This window comes from Rhagoletis zephyria, unplaced genomic scaffold (genome assembly GCF_001687245.7).
Source record: "Rhagoletis zephyria isolate East Lansing unplaced genomic scaffold, Rhagoletis_zephyria_1.1 Rzeph_scaffold_03310, whole genome shotgun sequence".
Lineage (NCBI taxonomy): Eukaryota > Metazoa > Arthropoda > Insecta > Diptera > Tephritidae > Rhagoletis > Rhagoletis zephyria.
This window is the reverse complement of record NW_016160393.1, coordinates 33,342-55,168: the sequence shown is the minus strand read 5'-3', so window position 1 is coordinate 55,168 and position 21,827 is coordinate 33,342. Positions and strand designations below refer to the sequence as shown.

The 21,827-nt window shown below is 34.7% G+C and overlaps 1 protein-coding gene across 4 annotated transcripts; it reads right to left on the bottom strand.

Moving 5' to 3' along the window:
* Positions 1 to 6: 6 nt before the first annotated feature.
* Positions 7 to 21,566, bottom strand: pdgy (acyl-CoA synthetase family member pudgy). 4 transcript variants are annotated; one of them, XM_017623687.1, is made up of 7 exons: positions 21,528 to 21,566; positions 16,605 to 17,736; positions 3,349 to 3,472; positions 3,057 to 3,143; positions 1,328 to 1,867; positions 1,144 to 1,258; positions 7 to 1,081 (listed from the first exon to the last, which is right to left on the bottom strand). In XM_017623687.1, the coding sequence occupies exons 2-7, from the start codon at positions 16,872 to 16,874 to the stop codon at positions 439 to 441; spliced, it is 1,779 nt and encodes a 592-aa protein (XP_017479176.1). In that variant the 5' UTR covers positions 16,875 to 17,736; positions 21,528 to 21,566; the 3' UTR covers positions 7 to 438. The 4 variants fall into 4 exon arrangements, with proteins under 4 accessions (XP_017479176.1, XP_017479179.1, XP_017479175.1 ...); XM_017623690.1 differs by lacking the exon at positions 21,528 to 21,566 and adding an exon at positions 21,203 to 21,492 and having other exon boundaries at positions 3,057 to 3,110; positions 3,316 to 3,472; positions 16,605 to 17,746; XM_017623686.1 differs by lacking the exon at positions 21,528 to 21,566 and adding an exon at positions 21,203 to 21,490 and having other exon boundaries at positions 16,605 to 17,746.
* Between the last annotated feature and the right edge of the window lie 261 nt (positions 21,567 to 21,827).

Here is a 21,827-nt window from a genome sequence, read left to right as displayed (position 1 = left end):
GCAAATTTTAATACTATGTCCCCACGGGCACTGCCAATTACATTGTTCGCTTCTGAAGAATTACCCCGTTCACACGACTCATTCCAAATTCGATTTGACAATTCATTGGGCTTTTCCTTCATTTCCTTCTTTTCTCTGTTTTGATTTGTTCCATTCTCTCTTGCTCTGACATCTGAGTTCGATAAATTTGAAAATTAAAATTAGAGACGGCAGCGATTTGTCCGTAATTCGCATGGTAATTGGATCCGAATTACCTACAAATGAGGTAATTCGCTCTCGAAATTTTGAATGGTGAATTACGTCATTGAGAATGAGAGCCAATTACAAATAGGAGACCGAATTATGTGTCATGGGAACTTAGTATAAGGGAACTTTCTTCTTAACTTACGACTGAACTATAAAATAACAAAATACAAATGTCTCCTGACTTTATAGTCCTTAGCTTGCGTATCGCATCTTTAGTTCTTTTCGCATTATCTTTCCCGTTGGATTCTTGGGTATTTCAGGAACGAAGACAACGCCACCATCCAATTTTTTATACTCCGCCACCCGCTCAGCAACATAGTCGTAGATGTCCTCCACGGTGGCCTGAACGCCCTCGCGCAGCACCACAACAGCGCGTGGAAGCTCACCGGCCACCTCGTCGGGTACTGGAATGACCGCTGCCTCTAAGATACTCGGGTGCTCACGCAGTAGGCCCTCCAATTCGGCGGGTGGAACTTGGAAGCCCTTCACTTTGATCAACTCCTTAATGCGATCGGTTATGTAGAAGTAGCCGTCGTCGTCGTAGTGGCCGATATCGCCAGTTCGCAGCCAACCGTCGGGGAAGAAAATGTCTGCGTTGGCCTCGTCGTTGTTCAGATAGCCCTTCATGACTTGCGGGCCACGCACACAAAGCTCGCCGGTAGTGTTGGGACCCAGCCCCTTCTGACTCTTGCCATCGGTTGCGACGATTTTAGCCTCGGTGCTGGGTGCCGGAACGCCAGCGGAGGCGGTGTGGTCGTTGTTCGTTGGCACCATCAAGGCTACCGGAGAGGTCTCGGTCATGCCGAAGCCTTGTAGGAGTTTCTTCTGTGGGAATCTGAAGGAGTACAGGGGTTTCGTAAAGAAAATAATGAGTAATCAGTAACTTAGAGTACTTACTTTTTCAGGAAGCGCTCGATGTCGCTTTCAGAAATTGGCGCTGCGCCAATCAGCACATATCTCAGCTCGGGTGCAATCTCAGGCGTCAGCTTCGGATGGTTAATCATGAAGAGCGCTAAAAGAAATGATTTGGATAGATGAGCAGTTGCGCCTAAAATTTACAGCCTCGTTTGCACAAACCTACCCATTGGCGGTACGACGTTTAAGATCGTCGCTCTGTACTCGTGCAACACCTTGATCAGGTCTTCTGGCCTAAATTGCGGCATTGTTATCAGCTTGGCGCCTATCGCCAGCTTCGAGAGCATAATCACGTTGAGACCGTAGATGTGGAAGAACGGCAGTATACCTGGCAGCACCTCCTGTCTGCCTGATTCTCGTAGCTTTAGGCCCATTTCCAGTTGGTCGCCGTTAACGGTGATATTGTTGTGTGTGAGTTGTACAGCTTTCGGTAGGCCGGTGGTGCCCGATGAGAAGGGCAGAAAGACCATGCTGTTGGGATCCACGTTGTAGTCCTTCAATTGCGTGTAGTCCACACCTTGAGGCTTGATGAGCTCAAAGAAATCAATAGCGCCGGCGGGAAGTTCTTCGTCGGGCTGGAAGCGTATCACAGCGATGGGAAGGTCCTTCTTTGCCCATTGACAAGCTTCCCGGATGACACCATAGCCGAGAGTGGTGCCCACAATGAACTTGGTATCGCTGAGCTGTAACTGGCGGCCAATTTCCTCTGTGGGGGTGGGGGGGATAAGTAGAAGTACGGAAATAAGAATTGATTGAAATAATTGTGGCTCACTAAATTTAAAGTGCTCGTGCTCGGACCTCTTAAGTTATAAAGTAGAATTGGAGTAGCGCTTGCGGTAGTTATAACCGAAAGGTTGAGCGCAATTACTTTCGAGCTCGCTATCTTTAAACTTTACTCCAGATAGTGTCAGGAAGAAAGAAGTCTCAGATTCAGGCTGGGTTAGATTATGGGGAATTTGATGATTCAATAGGCGAGTATATAAGGGTTAAGGATTCCGAATAAATAGTTTTGTGATTATAAGAGAAAAAGAGAACCAATTTGTTCAAATTGTGGTCTCTCGAAATCAGAGTAGCTGGCAGTTCACTGGGCCTAGACAGCTGCCGTAATAACTACCGCAAACGGGCATGGCCGAAACGATCGTAGAACTTGGCATTGGAAAACCTGGCTGCCGCAACGAAGCAGCTCCTGTTACACTTTACTCACGTAAACTTACTTAAAGGTGTTAAGCTTTCAGAGCGCCAAGTGTTATAATGTTAAATAAACAAAGGCTGAGTTGACCCGCTTTTCAAGCACACTGTGCCATATTTCACAGATTCAATTGGCGTATGAAGTGTTCCCATGCATTCGCTGTAACCGTGAAGGGCGTACAATGAACTTATCGGAGATAAAATAATTAACATATACATATGTAATTAAATAAAGGAGAGAAACAACCAGCCGATTACGCGACCCAAACTGAGGTGGAGCAAAAGCAGTTGCAATGGAAAACTTTTGAGAAGCATGAGTTGGAGCAGCGCGTGCAATGTGTGCTGAGTCTATCGATCAGTATCTGCCGGTATGTAAATATATGTACATACGTACATATGTATAATTTTACTACAAATATATTTTGCGCATCAATTTCACANTTATGTAAATATATGTACATATGTATAATTTTACTACAAATATATTTTGCGCATCAATTTCACATTGATTAGTCTGCTCAGTCAGACATATCAAATCGTGGAACTACACACATATACATATATAGTACATATTAATGAAAAAGTTTAGAAAGAGGACGGTGTGCTATATATGTAGCAGGAATCGTATTGCTTTATAGCCTACCTATTTTGTAAGATTTCTTACTTTAATTTTTTAGTTAAAAAATCGGGCGGCATTTTTCACTCACCAGCTGTGTAGATGGGATTCACTGTAGTCACCGTTAGACCTGCTTCCACGGCGCCTAACGCAGCAATCGGGTATTCCGGCAAGTTTGNAAGAAAGAGGACGGTGTGCTATATAGCAGGAATCGTATTGCTTTATAGCCTACCTATTTTGTAAGATTTCTTACTTTAATTTTTTAATTAAAGAATCGGGCGGCATTTTTCACTCACCAGCTGTGTAGATGGGATTCACTGTAGTCACCGTTAGACCTGCTTCCACGGCGCCTAACGCAGCAATCGGGTATTCCGGCAAGTTTGGCAAGCAAATCGCAATCGTTGAACCAGCTGCAAGCTTAAATCGGGTCTGTAGACGTACGGCCAAGGCAGCACTACAGTCACGTAACTGAGCATAGGTGTATTGGCGTCCACTGATCAGGCACATCTGCGAGAAGGGAGAAATGGAATGGAAGAGATTAAATTGGAAATAAACGAAATGAAATGAAACCAAATGAAGCAGAATGAAATGAAAACGGAAGAAACGAAATGAATTCAATTGAATAAAATATTTTATAATACAGTACAAGAAATTTAAAATAGTTGGAGACAATGGGAATCGGACCAGCTGCATTCGATTAAGCTGCTCAGATTGATGGAAAAGTATCAAACGATTTTAAAAGATGGTTACCACTTCTTTTATGCATCGATTTGAAGTTGTAGAACCAAAAAATGTTCCCCAAAGCTACAATATTATTTTATTTTTTTTTATTTAGGTAAGTAATTTCAATTGCTAAAACTTTTCTAAAAATTAAAAAAATATATATATTTAATTTTTTTCATCTACAGCTTGANGCGCAACTGAGCATAGGTGTATTGGCGGCCACTGATCAGGCACATCTGCGAGAAGGGAGAAATGGAATGGAAGAGATTAAATTGGAAATAAATGAAATGAAATGAAACCAAATGAAGCAGAATGAAATGAAAACGGAAACGAAATGAATTCAATTGAATAAAATATTTTATAATACAGTACAATAAATTTCAAATAGTTGGAGACAATGGGAATCGGACCAGCTGCATTCGATAAAGCTGGTCAGATTGATGAAAAAGTATCAAACGATTTTAAAAGATGGTTACCACTTCTTTTGTGCATCGATTTTAAGTTGTAGCACCAAAAAATGTTCCCCAAAGCTACAATATTATTTTATTTTTTTTTATTTAGGTAAGTAATTTTAATTGCTAAAATTTACCTAAAAATTAAAAAAATATATATATTTAATTTTTTTCATCTACAGCTTGAAATCGATATTAAAAAATGGTAACCAACTTTAACAGATTTTTAGGTGTTGACCCCCTAAATGAATACAATTGGTTTCATTTCCATCACTTTTTGAATGTTGTACTGTGTAATATGTGTTCCTACATGTCGTATACATATATGCTTAAGAAATGGTACCCAGTCATCAAAATTCGGTAAGAAGAGACCTTCTAGGAGCGCTTTTTTCTAATATTTTTAAGCGGTAAGCCTTTCATGCTCGATTCTGTATTTCTTTTCTTTTGTCGTATGGAATGTCCAGAGTGGCACACTTTCTGATGGCGCAGTTATAGGTTAACTCTGCCCCGGACATGTATCGATGCGATTACTGCGGTTTCTGCTTTATTTGACTTCCCGTCCACTTTGGAAGGACTGGGCTATTTGAAAAACTTTTAATAAAGAAGAAAAGGTGTTTTTGGAAAAGCCCCGCCAGAAAGATGTGTTTTTAGAAGCGCTTATTTTCTCGCCGACTGGGTAGCATCCCTATCAGAAGAGGAAAAATTTGGAGTTATGTTGAAGTTGTCAAAAGTTACCATTTTTACTAGAAAGCGATCGCATACTTTTCAGTGTTAGTTTCTCGCTCTGACCGGATTTTTATTTTTATAGCTTTATAGTTTATATTTATAGTCCGAGGAATATAGGAATATACCTATTTGCTTCGTTTTTAAATGTTTTTGAATACTTATGCTTATTGACAAACCCCAATTGTACTAAAACAATAATTTTACTGTGAACAACTGTATTTGAATAATTTCTATTAGTCGATTCTCAGACTACTCAAAGGTGAGTGGTTAGTCGAAAATGAACCGTTAGTCGGATTCGAACAGTTAATCGTATTCTTTCCATTTCGACTATCAACTGAAAATAAAGTTGCTAATCGACTATTCGACTAACCGAATAGTACACTCTGCATACTGCATATTGATGTTTTTTTTTTAATTTTTTTTCGTTAATATTTCTTAAGTCGTTTAAAAATTGCATACATATTTGTTGTTGCACAATTCATTGAAATGCTTCTGCGCTACACAATTGAAAAGTTATTGAAGTCGAACAAGTGAGCTGAGCAAAGAAAATCATTTTTATTTTTATAAAATTTTTTTTCCGGTTAACCGTACTTCGTTGGGTGATGATTTTCATACATAAAATATCAACAAATTTTCAAGAGCAAGTTTATTTAGTCAACATTCTCCATTTAGATGTTTTGTTTTGTTTTTTTGTGTATTTATTTCAACCTATACAAAAATACCGCTTATCACATAACTCGCTCATTGATGTTTTTTTTTGTTGTTTTTGCAAAACTCGTTGAACAACATTTCGCGTAAATTAATAAAATTCAAAACAGACAAGCCAATAAACATAAAAACATGTGTGTTTTGCTTTTGTTTGATTTTGATTTCTTTTATTTTTTTGCTTTTTTTCATTGTCTGTTTCAGTACAAAGTTCAGTAGAACAACGTCCAAAGTCTACAACTAAACGCGATGCGCAGTGATGCACGAAGGTGGCGGGGGAGAATAAATAACAAGATATTTGTGCATAAGTATATACATACATATGTACATTAGGGTGCCTCACAAAAAAAAATTTGCAGTTTTTCCAACGATATAACAAAAATATTATATTTCAAGACTGTCGCCAAAATAGTTCGAAAAAAATATTAAAATTTATTATGGACCAATTTCAAAATGTCTCCAAACTCTGGTTTTATTGTAAAAAAAGTTATCTTTAAAAAATGTTTTCTAAAAAATCACCATCTGAATTAATTAAAAAAATAATAAAATTTAAAAACTACTTTTATTTATACAAAACTAGAGTTTTAAAGTATTTTGAAATTGGTCCACCTCACATAATTTTTAATACATTTCCAAAATATCTTGGCGGAAGTCTTAAAATATAGTATCTATGATTTATAAAAATATTTTCCAAAACTATTTTGATACATATATAAAGAACTGAGTTTTAGAAGTATTTTCAAATCGGTGCAGCTAACGTAAATCTCAATGTTTTGCCAAAATATGTTGGCGGAGGTCTTAATACATAACAAATTTTATATACCGATGCAAAACCGTAACCGATTTTTTTGCATGGAATTTGATGGTGCATCACTAATGTATGTGCACATAAATATATCTAAAAACGTATGTAACAGGTGCCCGTGTTGCCACATAAAACATTATCTTTCCTACCGAATTCCTACCAAACGAGCTTGGAACCTACCAAAAGTGAAGCTTTGCATTTTTTGCTACTATGTACTACTACTTATTTACACTCTAATCTTATAATCGAATTAAGGGAGGTTTATTANAAATTCCTACCAAACGAGCTCGGAACCTACCAAAAGTGAAGCTTTGCATTTTTTGCTACTACCACTACTTATTTACACTCTAATCTTATAATCGAATTAAGGGAGGTTTATTAGCACTAGAAAGATTGGAATATCTGCATACCTTGAAAGACGGCAAGGGGTTTTTGACCCAACTACTTTAAAATTAATTTGAGTAAAGAAAACTTATAATTAAAAATTAAAATTTTTTATTCGTCTCAAAAATAACATAAAAATTACAATTTAATTTTGCTGCTCTTGTTTTAGTAGGCAAGAAAAACTAATTTGCATATCTGCTAATAGGGTCAAGTGAACCCGTTCGGCTTTTTAGGTAAGTCTACCTTTTATTAAAGATTTAGACACACCCATTCGCGGACCTTCCTAGGTGGGGAACTAGGGGAAAGAATAAGGTCTGTTGCCGTTTCCGGCTTTTGGTCTACCCGTGGTCCCTTTGACGCGCCGCTAGATCGGTACAGTGCTCTAAAAAAGTCCTGTAAAACTACCAACTTATTAAGCAAATAAAAAATTCCTACCTCTTGTGGTAGAAAAAGCTCAAAATCGGCAACACTGGTAGGTGCGCTAAAAGCATTTCGCTGAGTTGGAGAGTACGCGCACGCAAGTGAGCGCCAAGTGGGGTAATCAAACAGAATCTTTATCAATCAATACAAACAGATGTATATATATATATATGTAGTATGTATTTTGTATCTAGTAGGTACATTAGTACATATGCATTTGAAAATGTTTAAAAATAAATAGCTGCAGCACGACGTGCTACTCTGTGAGCCCTGTGGGGGAAAATCTCTATTTCTGAACTGGTGCGCTTCTAGTACATTTAGACCCAATACTGTTCCCGGTAAATCTCTTTTGCATGCAAACAACTGGCGAATTTAACATGGCGATGTCCTAGGAAGTTTCAATTGCCCCCCACTGCGAAATGTGTCTTTAATTTGAAATTAAATTTGTTTAAATGATTACAAGAAATGTAGGTTTCTACATCTAAATCGTCACCTTACATATAGATTTCCAATGAAAAAAGTAAAATAAAATATATATTTTTTTTTTAAAGTACCATATTTCACCGATTTTGGACTGGTTCGTTTTTGGCGATAAAGATCTAGTACGGAACTAGAAATTTGATTCACCAGATCGCGTTTACCCTGCAGGGAGTTCAAATCAAATACAAAGGTGAAATGGGTGCATAAATATGTATTTGTATTTTGGCTGCTGCTGTTGTGCGTGTGTGTGTAACAACATTGGGGGGCGCGTCATAAAATGACTAGCCAACATTTTTATTGACAAATTAAATGCAAAGAAAAAACAAACAAAAATTAACAAAGCACAATGCAAGCCAGAAAAAGAAAATAAAACCACATACTGCTGGACAGATATTTTGTATTTGCTTTTTTGCTTTAATTTATAATCAGTTGCTTGTGGTTGTGTGCTTTTATAGCTATTTGGTGATACGTACATATGTAGCCACCTAAAAATGTTTTAAGTAGGAAGGTAATCTTTATGCTGATAAGCTATAATACTGGCAGTTATTTTTGTATTTAATGGATTAAAGGATTGCCTTGAAATAATTATGTAGATATTAAAATTCACTTCTGTGTTATTTAAATCGGGCCTAACCCTATCAGTGCAATACATTTATACTTAAAGTAAAGCATAAAAGACAGCTGTAAGTCTTTACAATAAACCACGACCAACTCAGAAAGCCGACAATGAACGTTTTTGATCGAGGTAAAAAGAGCGTCCGACAGCAAAATGTAGAGTGCTTCTAATGAGACGCTTTTTCCAAGAAGACTTTCTCTTTGGATGCTGTATTAGAAGATCGTTTAATAGCGCTGCCGTTCGAAGGCAGACGAGAGAGAAGATGCATTTCCACAGCAACGTAAGTCAAGTAAACGAAAAATTGTAGTAAACGTGTCCGTACGTGTTCGTACGTGTCTGGCGCAAAGTTAACTATTGCAATGTGTCATTATTGCTTGTGGCAAATTTTCACGTCTAAGGACAGCTGAATTAAGAGGCCTTGAAACCTAGCCATTCCATAAAAAATAAAAAGGAATACAAAATCGTTCACCAAAAGCGTACCACTTCAAAAAAATTCTGAATTAAGCGCCTCTAGACGCCGTGTTTTTTCTAACTTTGGCATCAGTGTGGATGGACATTTGAATAAAACTTGCATGAAAGCTTAATATCTTTGGTTAGTCCAATGCATTTTTTTTCGTTAAACAAATTAGCTGATTGTTAATATGGACGCCTAGCAAAGATCAACTGATCACCGGAAATGTTACCGCGATTGGACTGCGCTCATTACTAAATGATTTTTTATTTATTTACTTTACATAAGAGTGGAAAAAGTTAAAACGATAACATACATATGTATATATGTACATATATAGTTTAGCGAATGAACGTCACTCAGAATCTAAGTTCAGTGTTTGCGCGTAATTTACTTATAAACTATGCAAATTTACCCTCACTTTAATTACTGGACTAAATGATTTAATTGCAGCCACACCTCTTTCTTGTATAGCAAATGTTATAAGTAGAGAGTATGTATGTTTAGAATTTTTATTTTTACTAATACCTCTAACATTTGTGTGTTTTTTTTTAACAGAGTAGTTACACAATTTTATAAAAACAAAAGTTTTTCAGCTGCTATTTTTTCATTACACCGGTCTTTAAGAAACTATGAAACTAATTTTTTGATGTAGTAGTTAATTTTATAACTGATTAAGTCCTTAGTGAGTAATCTACCGACTTTTGTACAGAACGCAATTTCGAGAGAATACGACCCCCTATTTTTATTTTATTATTTACAGTTTTGTACTTCTAATATAATGTGTAATAAATAGAAATATTTTTTTTTTGTATTTAAGGCATTAACTATGAAATCATTTACAACTGAATATGTAAACAAATATGTAGTGCTAATAAATAAACAAGCAAAGAAATTAAAAAAAAAATATATTGTTTTTCTCATTGATATTTTATGTCCAAAGGTAGTTAGTTACAAGTTAGTTGACCTCTAATGCAGAGGTATGTAACTACCCTTGACTATTTCGCGGCCATTGCTATAGAAATATAGTTAGCTTTCCTATTTTTACAATCGATTTGCGCTCTTTTATTATTTATTTCTGAAGCTGATTTCCTAACAGTAACCAAAAGATCTTTCTGGCTGCTCGCACGGGAAAATAAAATTTCTCTATCTCAATTTAACGGCGAATTGTGTGGAAAACTTGGAAATGTTGCCACGTCTGCCACGCTCCTAACACTATTCATAGCAAAGGACGAGATATAAATGTTCATAAAAATCAACTATCTCTATAAGCTCAAAGAAAAACAGTTTCTTTTTATTATAATTCCAATGTTAAGAAGAGAAAAGTCGTGAAGTGCAAAAATGTGCGCAACAATGCTGTAAACAAATCGATTAATTAAAACGAACAACAATTAAGTAAGTGGCTGTTAAGAATTCAATGAACTCGCAAGCGGCTCAAGTGATTGCATGATCAATTAGATGAATATTGTTTATGCATTCTCATATGTATGAAAATATTTATTTGGATATGCATACAAAAATTACTGCACTTGTTGATAGCTGTATATATTTGTAGTACATATGTATGTTGATACGAATAAATCCGTTATATATATTTGCTCTTGCGTCAGTGTCGCTTTCAATTATCTTCAATTGCTGGCAATATCTGCAAAATGTTATTCTTTATGCCGTGGCATGTTACACAAAATATTTATCTGTGAGCGCACTCATATCCATACAAATGGGTTTAGCATCCATGCACTTATATGTATATGGCATGGCTTTTTTATAAATACATATGCATGTACAAATGTCTATTTACTTATTAACATTAAAATAAAATATGAATACGAATTTTAAACAAGTAATTTTTAAGCAAAAAACAAAACCGACTTTATTTCTTATTCATTAACTTCTTCATGATCCAATGATCGCATCTAAACCAAATTAGTATGGGACCACTTCTTTTATATTATAGAAATCGGTTAACCTGGTCCAAAGTTATGGAGTATAATACATACAAAAAAAAATATTCCGACGAATTGATAACCTCCTCCTTTTTTTTTTTGAAGTCGGCTTGACATAATAATTTACGGCACAGAAAAAAAGTTTGCTAAGTCTGTGTCGACCAAAAGTGTAGGTGTAAATTTTTGCATACGCAGATAGAAGTGCAGACATGAACTTAAGGGCAAAGTCTATTTTGAGCACTCAGAAATAGCAACGACAATCTTGCAATCGCCAAGTGTAGGCGGACTTTCAGAGGCTGCCACAAAAAATGAGAATTTTGTTATTTTTAAATTGAGCGAAAACGTTTTATGAGCGCCTGACTGAGAGTAGTTGGCTGTGCATCATTCCGACTAATCTTAACCGAGCGCTTTTTAGTTGTGATGCTCGCAGTTGTTGCAAAATCATTAGGCTGGAAAGTTTGCATATGACAAATACACTGTGAGCTATTTTTGGTACCGCGCTACTTTTTTTTGTTGTTGAAACGCGAGGCTGCGCTCTATATAACGTTGACCTTTTCACTTAAAAATGCATACCACTACTTGTAAGCCATATGCAAAACAATATGCAGATGATACCCCAGCAGGAAAGTGATGTTGGCGATTTCTTGTCCCTAACTCGCTTACTGGCAATCTGCGTGTTGAGATTTGAAAAACGTCGTAAGAAAACAAGGCGGGGTATATTTATACCCAAAAGACAATCAAGAGACCCCTTAAGAAGGAATGATCTGATGTGACGGACTCGATTCCTTAGACAGTTAGAGGGAACGATAGCCAGAAGCTAGGGTACATTCGAATCATCTCGATCGTCCAACATACATACATATTCTAATATGATCTTTCACACAAATTATAAGGAAATCATTGTCTAAAAACTTCGCTTGGGGAAATTATAATACCATTTCTTAAAAGTAAGCTTATAAAGGAAAATTAATCTGCTCAAACCTCAGACCACGCTTATGGCGATGCTGGTCGACAGAAAATTAAACTTTTGTTAGCTTTGTTGAATTTTCTGGAAGATCCTTCGATTATATCAACACTAGTCCCCGATTTTTAAGCAAAATAATTTTTTGACTGAAAATGTCAGCCGATGATTAATTTGAGGCCTCTGCTTGATCTAATCGATCGCTGATCTTTAAACACCCATAGATTAGGTATACCGTATGCCACACAGACGATACTGCATAAATCGCATTGAAGAAAAGACTGCTAACTAAGCTATCCCTATGACGATGAGCTCTACATTGCTCACATTTATCCATAGATCTAATAGCCCTAATCCCGATTTGGCAGAGTACAAGTGAATTTTCCTGCAGGGTTTAAAAGATATTCTTTCATTTGGCGAACAATACACATTTACTTACTTATATACATACATACTATATATATCATGTACATATGTATCTATGCACCCACACTATATTGCTTTTAGTATCTTAATTGAAAAGCTGGTGCAACTTTTCACTTGTATCATAGATCTCGTTAAATAAATATACAAACTCACATACATACATATGTAAGTACACAAATGTGAATATGCATATTAGGGCGGGTCGAAAATCTAATTTTTCTCAAATCCCTTGGTAATAGTGAAAATATATTGTATCATGAAGTCAACAACAAGCCTGCGAAATATTAGTCTTTCATTTTAATTGTAAGAGCCCGCGCATCGACCGCCAAGTGACCCCCAGCACACTAGTCGAATAAGACCAATTCTTGTTAAAAATTCTGGGTTTAGCCAAAAATTTTGGTGCATATTATTAGACAATGAATCCTTTAACGCAAAAGATAAAGGCAAGTATCATTTCGCGCAGCCCTTTATCTTATCGTTAATCTCAAACTCATCTATTTTCAAGAAAATTTTAATTGTTCTCTTGATAATTGCACTGGCCTATAGTCAAAAGATGTAAAGAACAACATTAATATTGCTGGCGTGCATTTAGATGCTAGTTCAAAATATTCTTATCCTTTTTTAATATTAGCTATAGTTTGCGAATTTTTGCAAATTTAGGAACAATATCGGTAGCTCTAATAGAATAGCCATTATTTTCCATCATCGCGGAAAAATTTTGTTTATGCAAATTAGTATGGAAACACTGAACAGGCACAACTTCTAGACACACTAATTGGTTTACTTATGTTTATGCATACAATATAAAAATTGCAAATATAAGAAAATGATAAAAAATTTTGTTCAAGATTTTTTTTTATTTTAAATAATTTGTTTATAATCCGAACTATTTTAGTCATATTATTATCAAAAATCGATCGAGTAACATTTACCAAAGTTATATCGAAAAACTTAAGTGGATTTCCATTTTTTTTTCTAAAAAAATTTCTCTTCAATTGTATAAATAACCTTTAAATAAAAGAACTGGATTACAGAAAACTGTGCAAGCGAGTGACTTTTTTCGTTCAAGCTGAATGCAAAGCAATATCGTCCAATTGGAGAGTCCGCAAAAGGATTTCCCAGGATATGTTAAAGACTATTGCATTTACTTACAGACACTTTTTCACATAATGGAATTAACTAAAATATTTATGTATATCTAAACACTTATTGCATGTCCCCTAATTTCATATAACGGCAAATTTAGAAACCGCGAAAAATGTGCTTCTGCGGCGACTAATGAAACCATTCCGCACCAGTTTTCAAGACTGCAAAAATGGACTTAAAATGGGCGTTTCTCACCCTAATTGTAATGTATGTAAATGCTTATATATTTGAAACTACTATTAACTTGTCGAACGATTCCTAATCTTTGACAATACATTCATTCACCACGATCTTGAAAACTGACCAAATCGGCGTGACCAAGTACATGGTCATTTTAATATTATATAAACATTAAAAGGTTTGAAATAAATCTCGTCTCACTTTTTTGTATTTTTCACTTGGTTGCTGAAGTAATGAAGAATTGAAAATTCATAAGGGGAAATCATAGCTTTCTTATTTTTTATTTTAATATCTTAAAAACGTGTAGACTTATTGAAAAATGATAAATGAACGTGAGGTTCTAAATTTAATAGCCCTTAATTTGATATATCGTCATGTTTATAACAATAACGCATTCCATAGATATTACAAGCCAAAGTTTCATTTTCAAAATTCATACACTTTGATTCAATTGCGCGGGCTAAAGATAAGTTTTAAATTAATTTTTCGTGGCCAATAACAATTGGCTGAGACCTAAGACATCATAATATTACTATTACAATGCGGTCAAATGACTTTTATTTTCCCCCATACAAAATCGACCCAGCCTAATGCATATGAATACAACTACAGCAATTTAAATATTATTGGCACAATTAATAACTATTCTTGTTGATTTGCTTTGTTAGGCTATTTCTTGACGATATCCATAGTACGAGAGGCACGCGAGAAGTCAAGGTAATAAAACGAAAACTTTTGATTGAGTGCCAGCACGTTTCTAAAGGGTTGTGAGGGCGAGCAACAAGCTACATATGGGCATTTCCCAAAAAAGGTAAACCGAAAATGCAAGTAAATGAATTCAAACGGCTTCATAACTTTAAATTTCGTAATCAGATGGCGAAAAAAGGTGTTGGAAACGCGAAACGGTGGAGAGAATAACTGAAAAAATTAAATAAAAAATTAAACTTAGTATGTGTTACTAGTAAAAATATTGTATGGGACAAAAATCTGTCACGTCCGATATGTCACGTCCGTTACTAGATTTTAATTCAAAATTAAATCAACAACGAATTGCTTCTGATTAAAAATGAATTGGTGGTAACGGTCCATAATTTGACTTTATATAAAGAATGTTTAATAAAAGAAAACCTTACAGAATTCGCTGTGTTCTGCTTAATTTTACATGTACTCTGAAATAACTTCTGTTTTTGTCGCGTCCGTTATGCCCTCCTTTTCATCGATTTTCGCGACGTCAGTGTTGCAAGCGCATATAATTTTTTTGTCAACCAAAAGACGATAAAAAAGCTACATAACGGCAATTTTTTTTACAAGTGACTTCAGTTTTCGTATGATTTATTTAACTCTAAAGTAGTAGGAATGTCGCGTCCGTAACCTAGGATTTGCCCATATGTATGTAAGAAGGAAATCAGACTTGTGCCTGAAATTGTAAGTTTTTCACGCATGCTACAATTTTATTATAGCATGCAATATTTTTGCATTTACATAGCGTCGCCTGGGTAAAAGATTGTCGTAAGCGTCATACGTACGTGTATAACATACGACAATCTTTTACCCAGGCGCCGATAGGTGCGTCAAGATAGTATTGTGTGCTTCCAGAAATACATGCACCTGTGTATATATACAGTTTGTTTTTACTGTTTTTCTTAATTTTTTTCTCGAAATTTAAAATCTTATCTTATCAGCTAAAATACTTCAAATCCTGCGTCAAGTCTTTCGCTTAAAGTTCGCACACTTATCAGACAATTTTCTAACAATTTAAACAAACACCAAATCAAACAAAGGCACTAATTGTGGCTACAAAGTAGATGTTTTTTTTATTGCGTTGGGTTAATCAGTTTTTACTTTTACGTAAATATTGTTTTTCGTTTGTTCTAACTTTTGTTGCCATAGAAAGATTAAGCTTTATTATTTATTATGTAATAAAGCTACCCTAATTTACTTACAACAACTAATGCACGAGGACATAAATAAAGAATTGCGAAAGTACGGTACGCATGAAAGCATAAATACATAAATTTTGTAATCAAATAGAGAGCACTAAGTTTTTTGAACTGTTTTTCGATAAACTTTGAGGTTTTTAAAGGAGGTAGTTTTTTAGCGTATTTTTGACCCTTTAACTAGACTCTATTCATTGGTTTATTTTAGAGCGAATTTCCTTAAGACAAATCGGTTCTAGCTTTATGCTATCTTCAGTTACCTCCTGTTCCGTTTATTGGTATTGGTAAGCTTTTTACATGTTATATGAAAAGTCAAACAGGTTTTCCTTTCTTCAAAAAAGCTCACGTTAGAGAATAATTTAGCGAAAAGGATTCCTTTTTCATAAAAAATTCACAAAATTTCTAGCCAATTATTTTATAAAATCTGAAATAGCTTATCGTCACAATGAAAGCTTCTAAACGCAATAAAAAAGATTTAGAAGTTTCTTAAATTTGTCTACAATAGGTTTGTTTCCTTTTTATAACCTCATAATGAAAGCTTTGCGCGGCAATGTAAAAGCTTTGAACATTTTTGCATATTTTCTACAACTATTTTGAGAGCTTTCGGTTGCATTACAAGCAGAGAACGTTTATAAATAATTTATAAACGTTCTCTGTTACAAGTCAGTGTAAGTCTAAACATTCAAAAAACACCGTATTTCAGATATGCCCTGAAAGAGCTTTTGCATTCTACGCGTTCATAAAATTGTTATAGAAAACTTAGTAGAAAAGCATAAATGTTCCAAATGATGAGAAAATATGTAAAATCTTTCGCAGACCAAGACTGCACAAGAACAAGCATTTTCAGTTAACATCGGCTTCTCTCTAAAGTCCATCATTTCGCATTGAAATCTTGCCAATGAAGTACGAACGCTCAAAAATTCCTTTACATTAAATTTGGTTTGCTACATACATACATACATACAAGGAAACATAAAAACTCTGTAGCACGAAAATAAACTTACAACAGAAAAACACTGAATTTTTTTGTTTTAACTAACAAATAAAAAAAAAATTTTTTTAAATAATTTTTTAATTCATATTTAATTCATTAAAATCCCTATCGGTAGAGTGGGCTGAAAGCTTATTGCTATAATGTGAAAGTTTATGTATGAGATTTTCAATAACAAAAAAAAAAAAAAAAATTTTGTTAGATTTCAGAATGCGATAATGAAATGATTTGGTTTTAGATTAGATGTTAAAAAGTATGGTTTATTTATTAATACATTTTTTTGCACTCACCGCTGCAATGTTATTTTCATAATTCTTTAAATCTCGCCACACATATTTGTCCACTGTGATGTTGAGCACCTCGACTGGGTCAAAATGCGATTGTTTGATGTAGCCTTCCTCTTCGCTGTAGGTGAGAAATTTGTCTGGATGATTGAGGCCAGATTGTGTGGGCTGTGCAGTGGCCGCAGTGTTCAGATGCCGGGCGCCTGATGCGACGGCAGCCACGGATGATTGCACAGGTGGCGCAAAAAGCACAGAGCGCACCAAGTGGCGAAGCATTTTTCACTTGAAGCGAAAGTGAAGTGTAAGGAAGGGGGAAAATCTTTATAAAAAATGTGTTTTTTTTTTGGTACTTCGGGATCACGTCACTATTTTTGCATGCAACAAAATTTTATTTGAAAACCCTATTTGCCAGCGAGGATCTTTTGATTACACTTTTCTGTCCCTCTGTTAGATTCTTTTTTTTTAAATATCACTAATTTTATTTTTATTTACTCGTTATATGCACAATCACGTCTGCAGTCTTTGGGTGTCGCGGCGCAACTAAATATGTAACTGGCTGTTCGATCGCTGGTCGCTTGGCTATATTCAACTCTTGTCGTCGCTGCCTGTGTAGGCCTTTTGTAGCGAGCGAGTGGCTACGTTATTTTGTTATTTTGCTTTTGCTATTGTTGCACTTGCGCCAGTGACTCTGCACACTTGCCTGCAAAATTTTTTATACAGGTATGTATGTATGTATTTATATAAATACGTTCATAAGTAGGTAGATAGCAGTTGTTGTTGTTGTTGACATTGTTTGTTTTCGTATGAATAATTTTGTGTTTTCGAGTTCGTTAATACATTCAGCGACAGATTTTTTGTTTACATTTTTTAATCTTATTTTCATAAACCGGTTCGTTGCCTTTAATTTTTTATCAAATTCATTAACAAAATTGTTTTCGTAAAATTTTGTATATTTTTTAATAACAGCTGCCTGGTACAAAGTTCAAGTAGATCCTCTTTGGTTGTTATTTTTGTTCTGGCTTTGGGTGATTGCATCTGTATGTCTGTTGCTGTTGCAAGCGCAGTGGCAAAAAACCATTGACGTTTATGAAACCGAAATATTTTGTTATGATTCTCTTTTATATCCGCCTTATAACATCTGTAAAAAACTTAAAAATTTAATTGTAAACAATTTCACAATTATCTTGTTAGTATTTCTTTTACTTGATATTCATAAAAAGCTTTTTAATATGATTTGTTTTTTAAATGATTTTCATTTCCTGTTGGTTAGTCTGTGATATTTTTGGCGCGAGTTTACATTTTAGTATCGTAGGAACCGGAAGAGATCTAGTCCCCTAACCCGAAAGGAAAGGAAAAACTTTTTTCGTTATAGTACTTAGCTGACTTCAGGGGAAAGTGAAGTCGTTTTGCGTTATCATATTGGCTTAGAATTCTCCTCTGGACACCGCAATCGACTACCGGAGGGTTTGAGTGTAATCTTTGAGGCTCAAACTAGGCTAAGACGACCAGAGAGCGACTGCTGTGCAAGGTTGAATTCATCTCCATCATCGTAAAATTAATCGCAATTCAAACAATTTATGGAATATGTATAGTGCAAGGTTTGGTGTTCGGAGTGTTTTTTTTTTACAACGGTTATACAACATTTTTCCAGTCTAACTGACGTCTGACCACATTTGTGACCTCTTCGATAGCTCCTGTTTTTCCCTATCTATTGTAGATGCTGCCTTATTGAGTGATTGCGTCATTGACGTCATTTGACTTTGCTGATTACAACTGTCTATCAAGAAAATGGCATACGTACAAGGCATGTTATTAATGCCGCTGTGCATTCCTATATACATATGTATGTACACTAGGCCGGATGTGTGTTCATATGAGTAAAAAACACTACGTGTGACGAGCTGTAGCTCGATATATTTATCGAAAAGTTTGGTATTTTTAGCTTAAACTTACTTATAACGATTTCATTTACCAACTTTATTTGTTCCTTTTTCAGTTCAGCGAGATAGAGGCATCTTTGGGCATTAATGGGACCAGCATACATTCAATATTAAATGAAAATTTGGTCTTGAAGAAGATTTTTTCTCGTTGGATACCGCTTAATTTCCCAACTGCCCAAAAAAGGACTCGTGCAGAAAATTTGGAAATTGGTTTAAGCGAATGCAGAAGTATATAGACTTCCAACGATAATATATTGAAAAACAATAACCCATTTTCATAATTATTTTACTTTGTTTTCAATATAAGGCGCAAAATATAAAAGCGACCCTCGTAAAAAAATAAGAATACTATTCAAAACAGAAAACAAACAAAAGAAAAATTATGAAAACCAACGGTTTTGGCTTTTTTCGAGACCCAGCCTAATGTGATTTAATTTGCTGAAGCTTTTTACTACAACACACGATCTTTTTATTTTTTATTCATTTATTCAATATTACAGAGCAATTCTGGCAACTGTCTTTCGTAAGACAAATGCCATATCTGGTAACTATCTTGAAAGCACTTTACTGTTTTTCGAAATAACTAACTGAAATATTTCTAAACAACTAATTGAAATATCTGCTATGCTGTTCGCCCTTCCGAAATACGTTTTTTTTAAACTAAATTATGTGCATAAATTAAAGAAATATATATTTTTTATTTTCAAAAAACAGTAAAACCTAAAAAGAAATGAAAAAAAATAAAATAAAATAAAATAAAATAAACAAAATATTTTTAAAAAATAAATGAAATGAAAAAAATCTTTTGAAAACAATAAAATCTAAATTAAATGCGAAAAGAAAAAAATTAAATTATAAAAGCAGAAAATAGTACTTCAAAATAAAAAAAAAAAATACTTTCTATTTTAAAAATATAAAAATTAAAAAAAGTCAAAAAAACAAAATAAGATCCTGAAAACGAAATGAAAGAAAACAAACATATTTTTCTTTTAAAAACAAAATAAACAAATTAAAAGAAAATTAAAATAAAAACAAATTAAATTAAAAAAATGAAGAAATAAATAATTTAAGTTTCTAAAAGTTGAACGTAATTAAAATTAAAACAAAATTCTAAAAATAAAAAAAAAAAAAATATATATAAAATAAACTAAGAGTGGTACATCCGTACTTTGCTCAACCGGCCATTGCGACTGTTGGAATGTCTCTTTCAAAATAGCTTTTCATCACGAGTAGCGAATGAGTGAGAGAGCTTTTATTCTATGACTTTTGTCTTTCGAACTATCTATCTTTCGTAGTTTACAAAGACTTTTACTACCTCAGCCAGAAGTGCCCGGTTAGTCTAAGAACATCAGATTTTAACAGACTATTGCATACATACTTATACCAAATATATAAGCTCTGACCGAGTACTCCGTGAACTTACAGGTTTTTACACGAAGTTGCAGGAAGTTACAGAAGAAATAATCCCGTACTCCAAAATCCTGTAAATGGGAGTGATTTTTGGAGTGTTGTGTAGAGAATGAAGTTACAAGATTTTAGCTGAACTTTTTCTTGTGGTAAAATCATGAAAAGTGTCAAGCGATCACTGGTTGACGTTTTTACAGGAATAATGCTTTTTTTGTTCCCGTACATTTTGTTGTTACTCAGAGCTATAAATCAGAGAACAAAGTTTTAGTTCAGTCACAAACCAAACGTAGTCCATGAGCAAAGCTTTTCAAAGCTTTCAAAGGATAATATACCGGCGCGCACATGACATAATTTCTTTCTGGTCGTCACTGGTTTAGATCGGTGATGGGCAGTGGCTTGCCTGCCTGCAGACAAAATCCGTAGAAAGCTTCAAAAAGCTTCTCCCGTGCGATACACTTTGGATGTGGCTGGTATAGACATCCCACAAGGTGAAGGCTCTCCGTCTTTATTTTGCTTACGACAAAAACCTTAAGTTCTCTCCGCAGCTGACTGCTTTACGTTGATTTACAAAAGCTATTCTGTCAACTGTGAAAGCTCAATTTCCAATAAAAAAAACTAGACTTTACGCCTTAAGTTCTTATCTTCAAGCCTTGAAGAAATTAATAAAATGCATTTCTAAAGCCGCTTATCGAATAGAAAAAATACATGTACATACATACATGCACGTGCATGTACTCGCACTTTATTTATTAATGCAACAAAAAAGTGCACTTTGACATTGTACAATTGCATAAATAGCAAGTAATTAATAGTTAATCAGGCATATTGATTTATATGCATAGTTATTAACACGTATTTTTTATGTTCATTTTAATTATTATTAGACTGTACTTACACACGTGTGTAATTAAAAATATGTTTACGAGTTGACCTATGATAACTGTTATTAAATCGATGTCAGTTTAGTTTATGAATCTAACATGAACACTATTAATAGTTAGATATGTAAGTATAAGCTTTAATCACTCATTCAATTGAGCGCTATTTTATTAGTAAATTAATTTTTTTAGCCCTATTAACTGAGGTGTTGGTTGAAGCGTTTCAAGGGCATTACAAGTTGCTGAGGAAGAAAAATTATAATACCGAAAAGATTATTCTTACGTCTATTCAAAAATAAAATAAAAATTACTACTCTGTAGCTGCTTTCCATATCTGCTATCCATCAAAGAGCCTATGGATTTAAACTTATATATTTACTTCTTCGCCCAGCTGAATCTTTCGTACGTCCTGGTTGAGGTTTTGCTCTGAGGTTAGATCACCTTCTTGGTGCGGTAAAAAGTGAACACAAGAATTGAATCGCTCTGCTAGAAAACAGGAGGTACTCGAAGACAAGATTTTACAAAAGACTTTCAAAGTAACAATAAGTAACAGGTTTTGCTAGCCGCCATTCAAAATATGGAAATGGGATAATAAAACTCAACGAATAAAATTTTATATATGCAAAAGTATACAGCTGCGACTTAACAGAAAATCAAACACGAAAACCAACACACATACTACAAATGCTAGGCGCGTAACTAACCGTACACAACAATGAATGCAAGCGTTCAATTGAAGAGGCTAAAGTTAACTGAAAATAAAAATTTGTGCATTCAAGATGCGCCACAGTACATACAATAGGGGTATTCACGAACAGCAACAAAAGGGCAGCACGATTATTATGTTCGTAATTTAAGCTTTAAAGCAGATACTTCAATGATATGATCTAGCCTTTTACGAAAGAACTAGCTACATAATACCACAGAAGAAGGCTTGTCCCGACCAGCAGCACTCCTACGAAATTTCTGCAACGCTATCACTCTGCAAAGGAGGTGTGGCGGCC

Coding starts and splice junctions, on each gene's coding strand:
- pdgy (XM_017623687.1), bottom strand. CDS start 16,874: ATGCTTCGCCACTTGGTGCGCTCTGTGCTTTTTGCGCCACCTGTGCAA. Junction 3,473..16,604: donor ATGAAAATAACATTGCAGCG/GTGAGTGCAAAA, acceptor CCCTTCTCGCAG/ATGTGCCTGATCAGTGGACG. Junction 1,259..1,327: donor AAACGTCGTACCGCCAATGG/GTAGGTTTGTGC, acceptor CATTTCTTTTAG/CGCTCTTCATGATTAACCAT.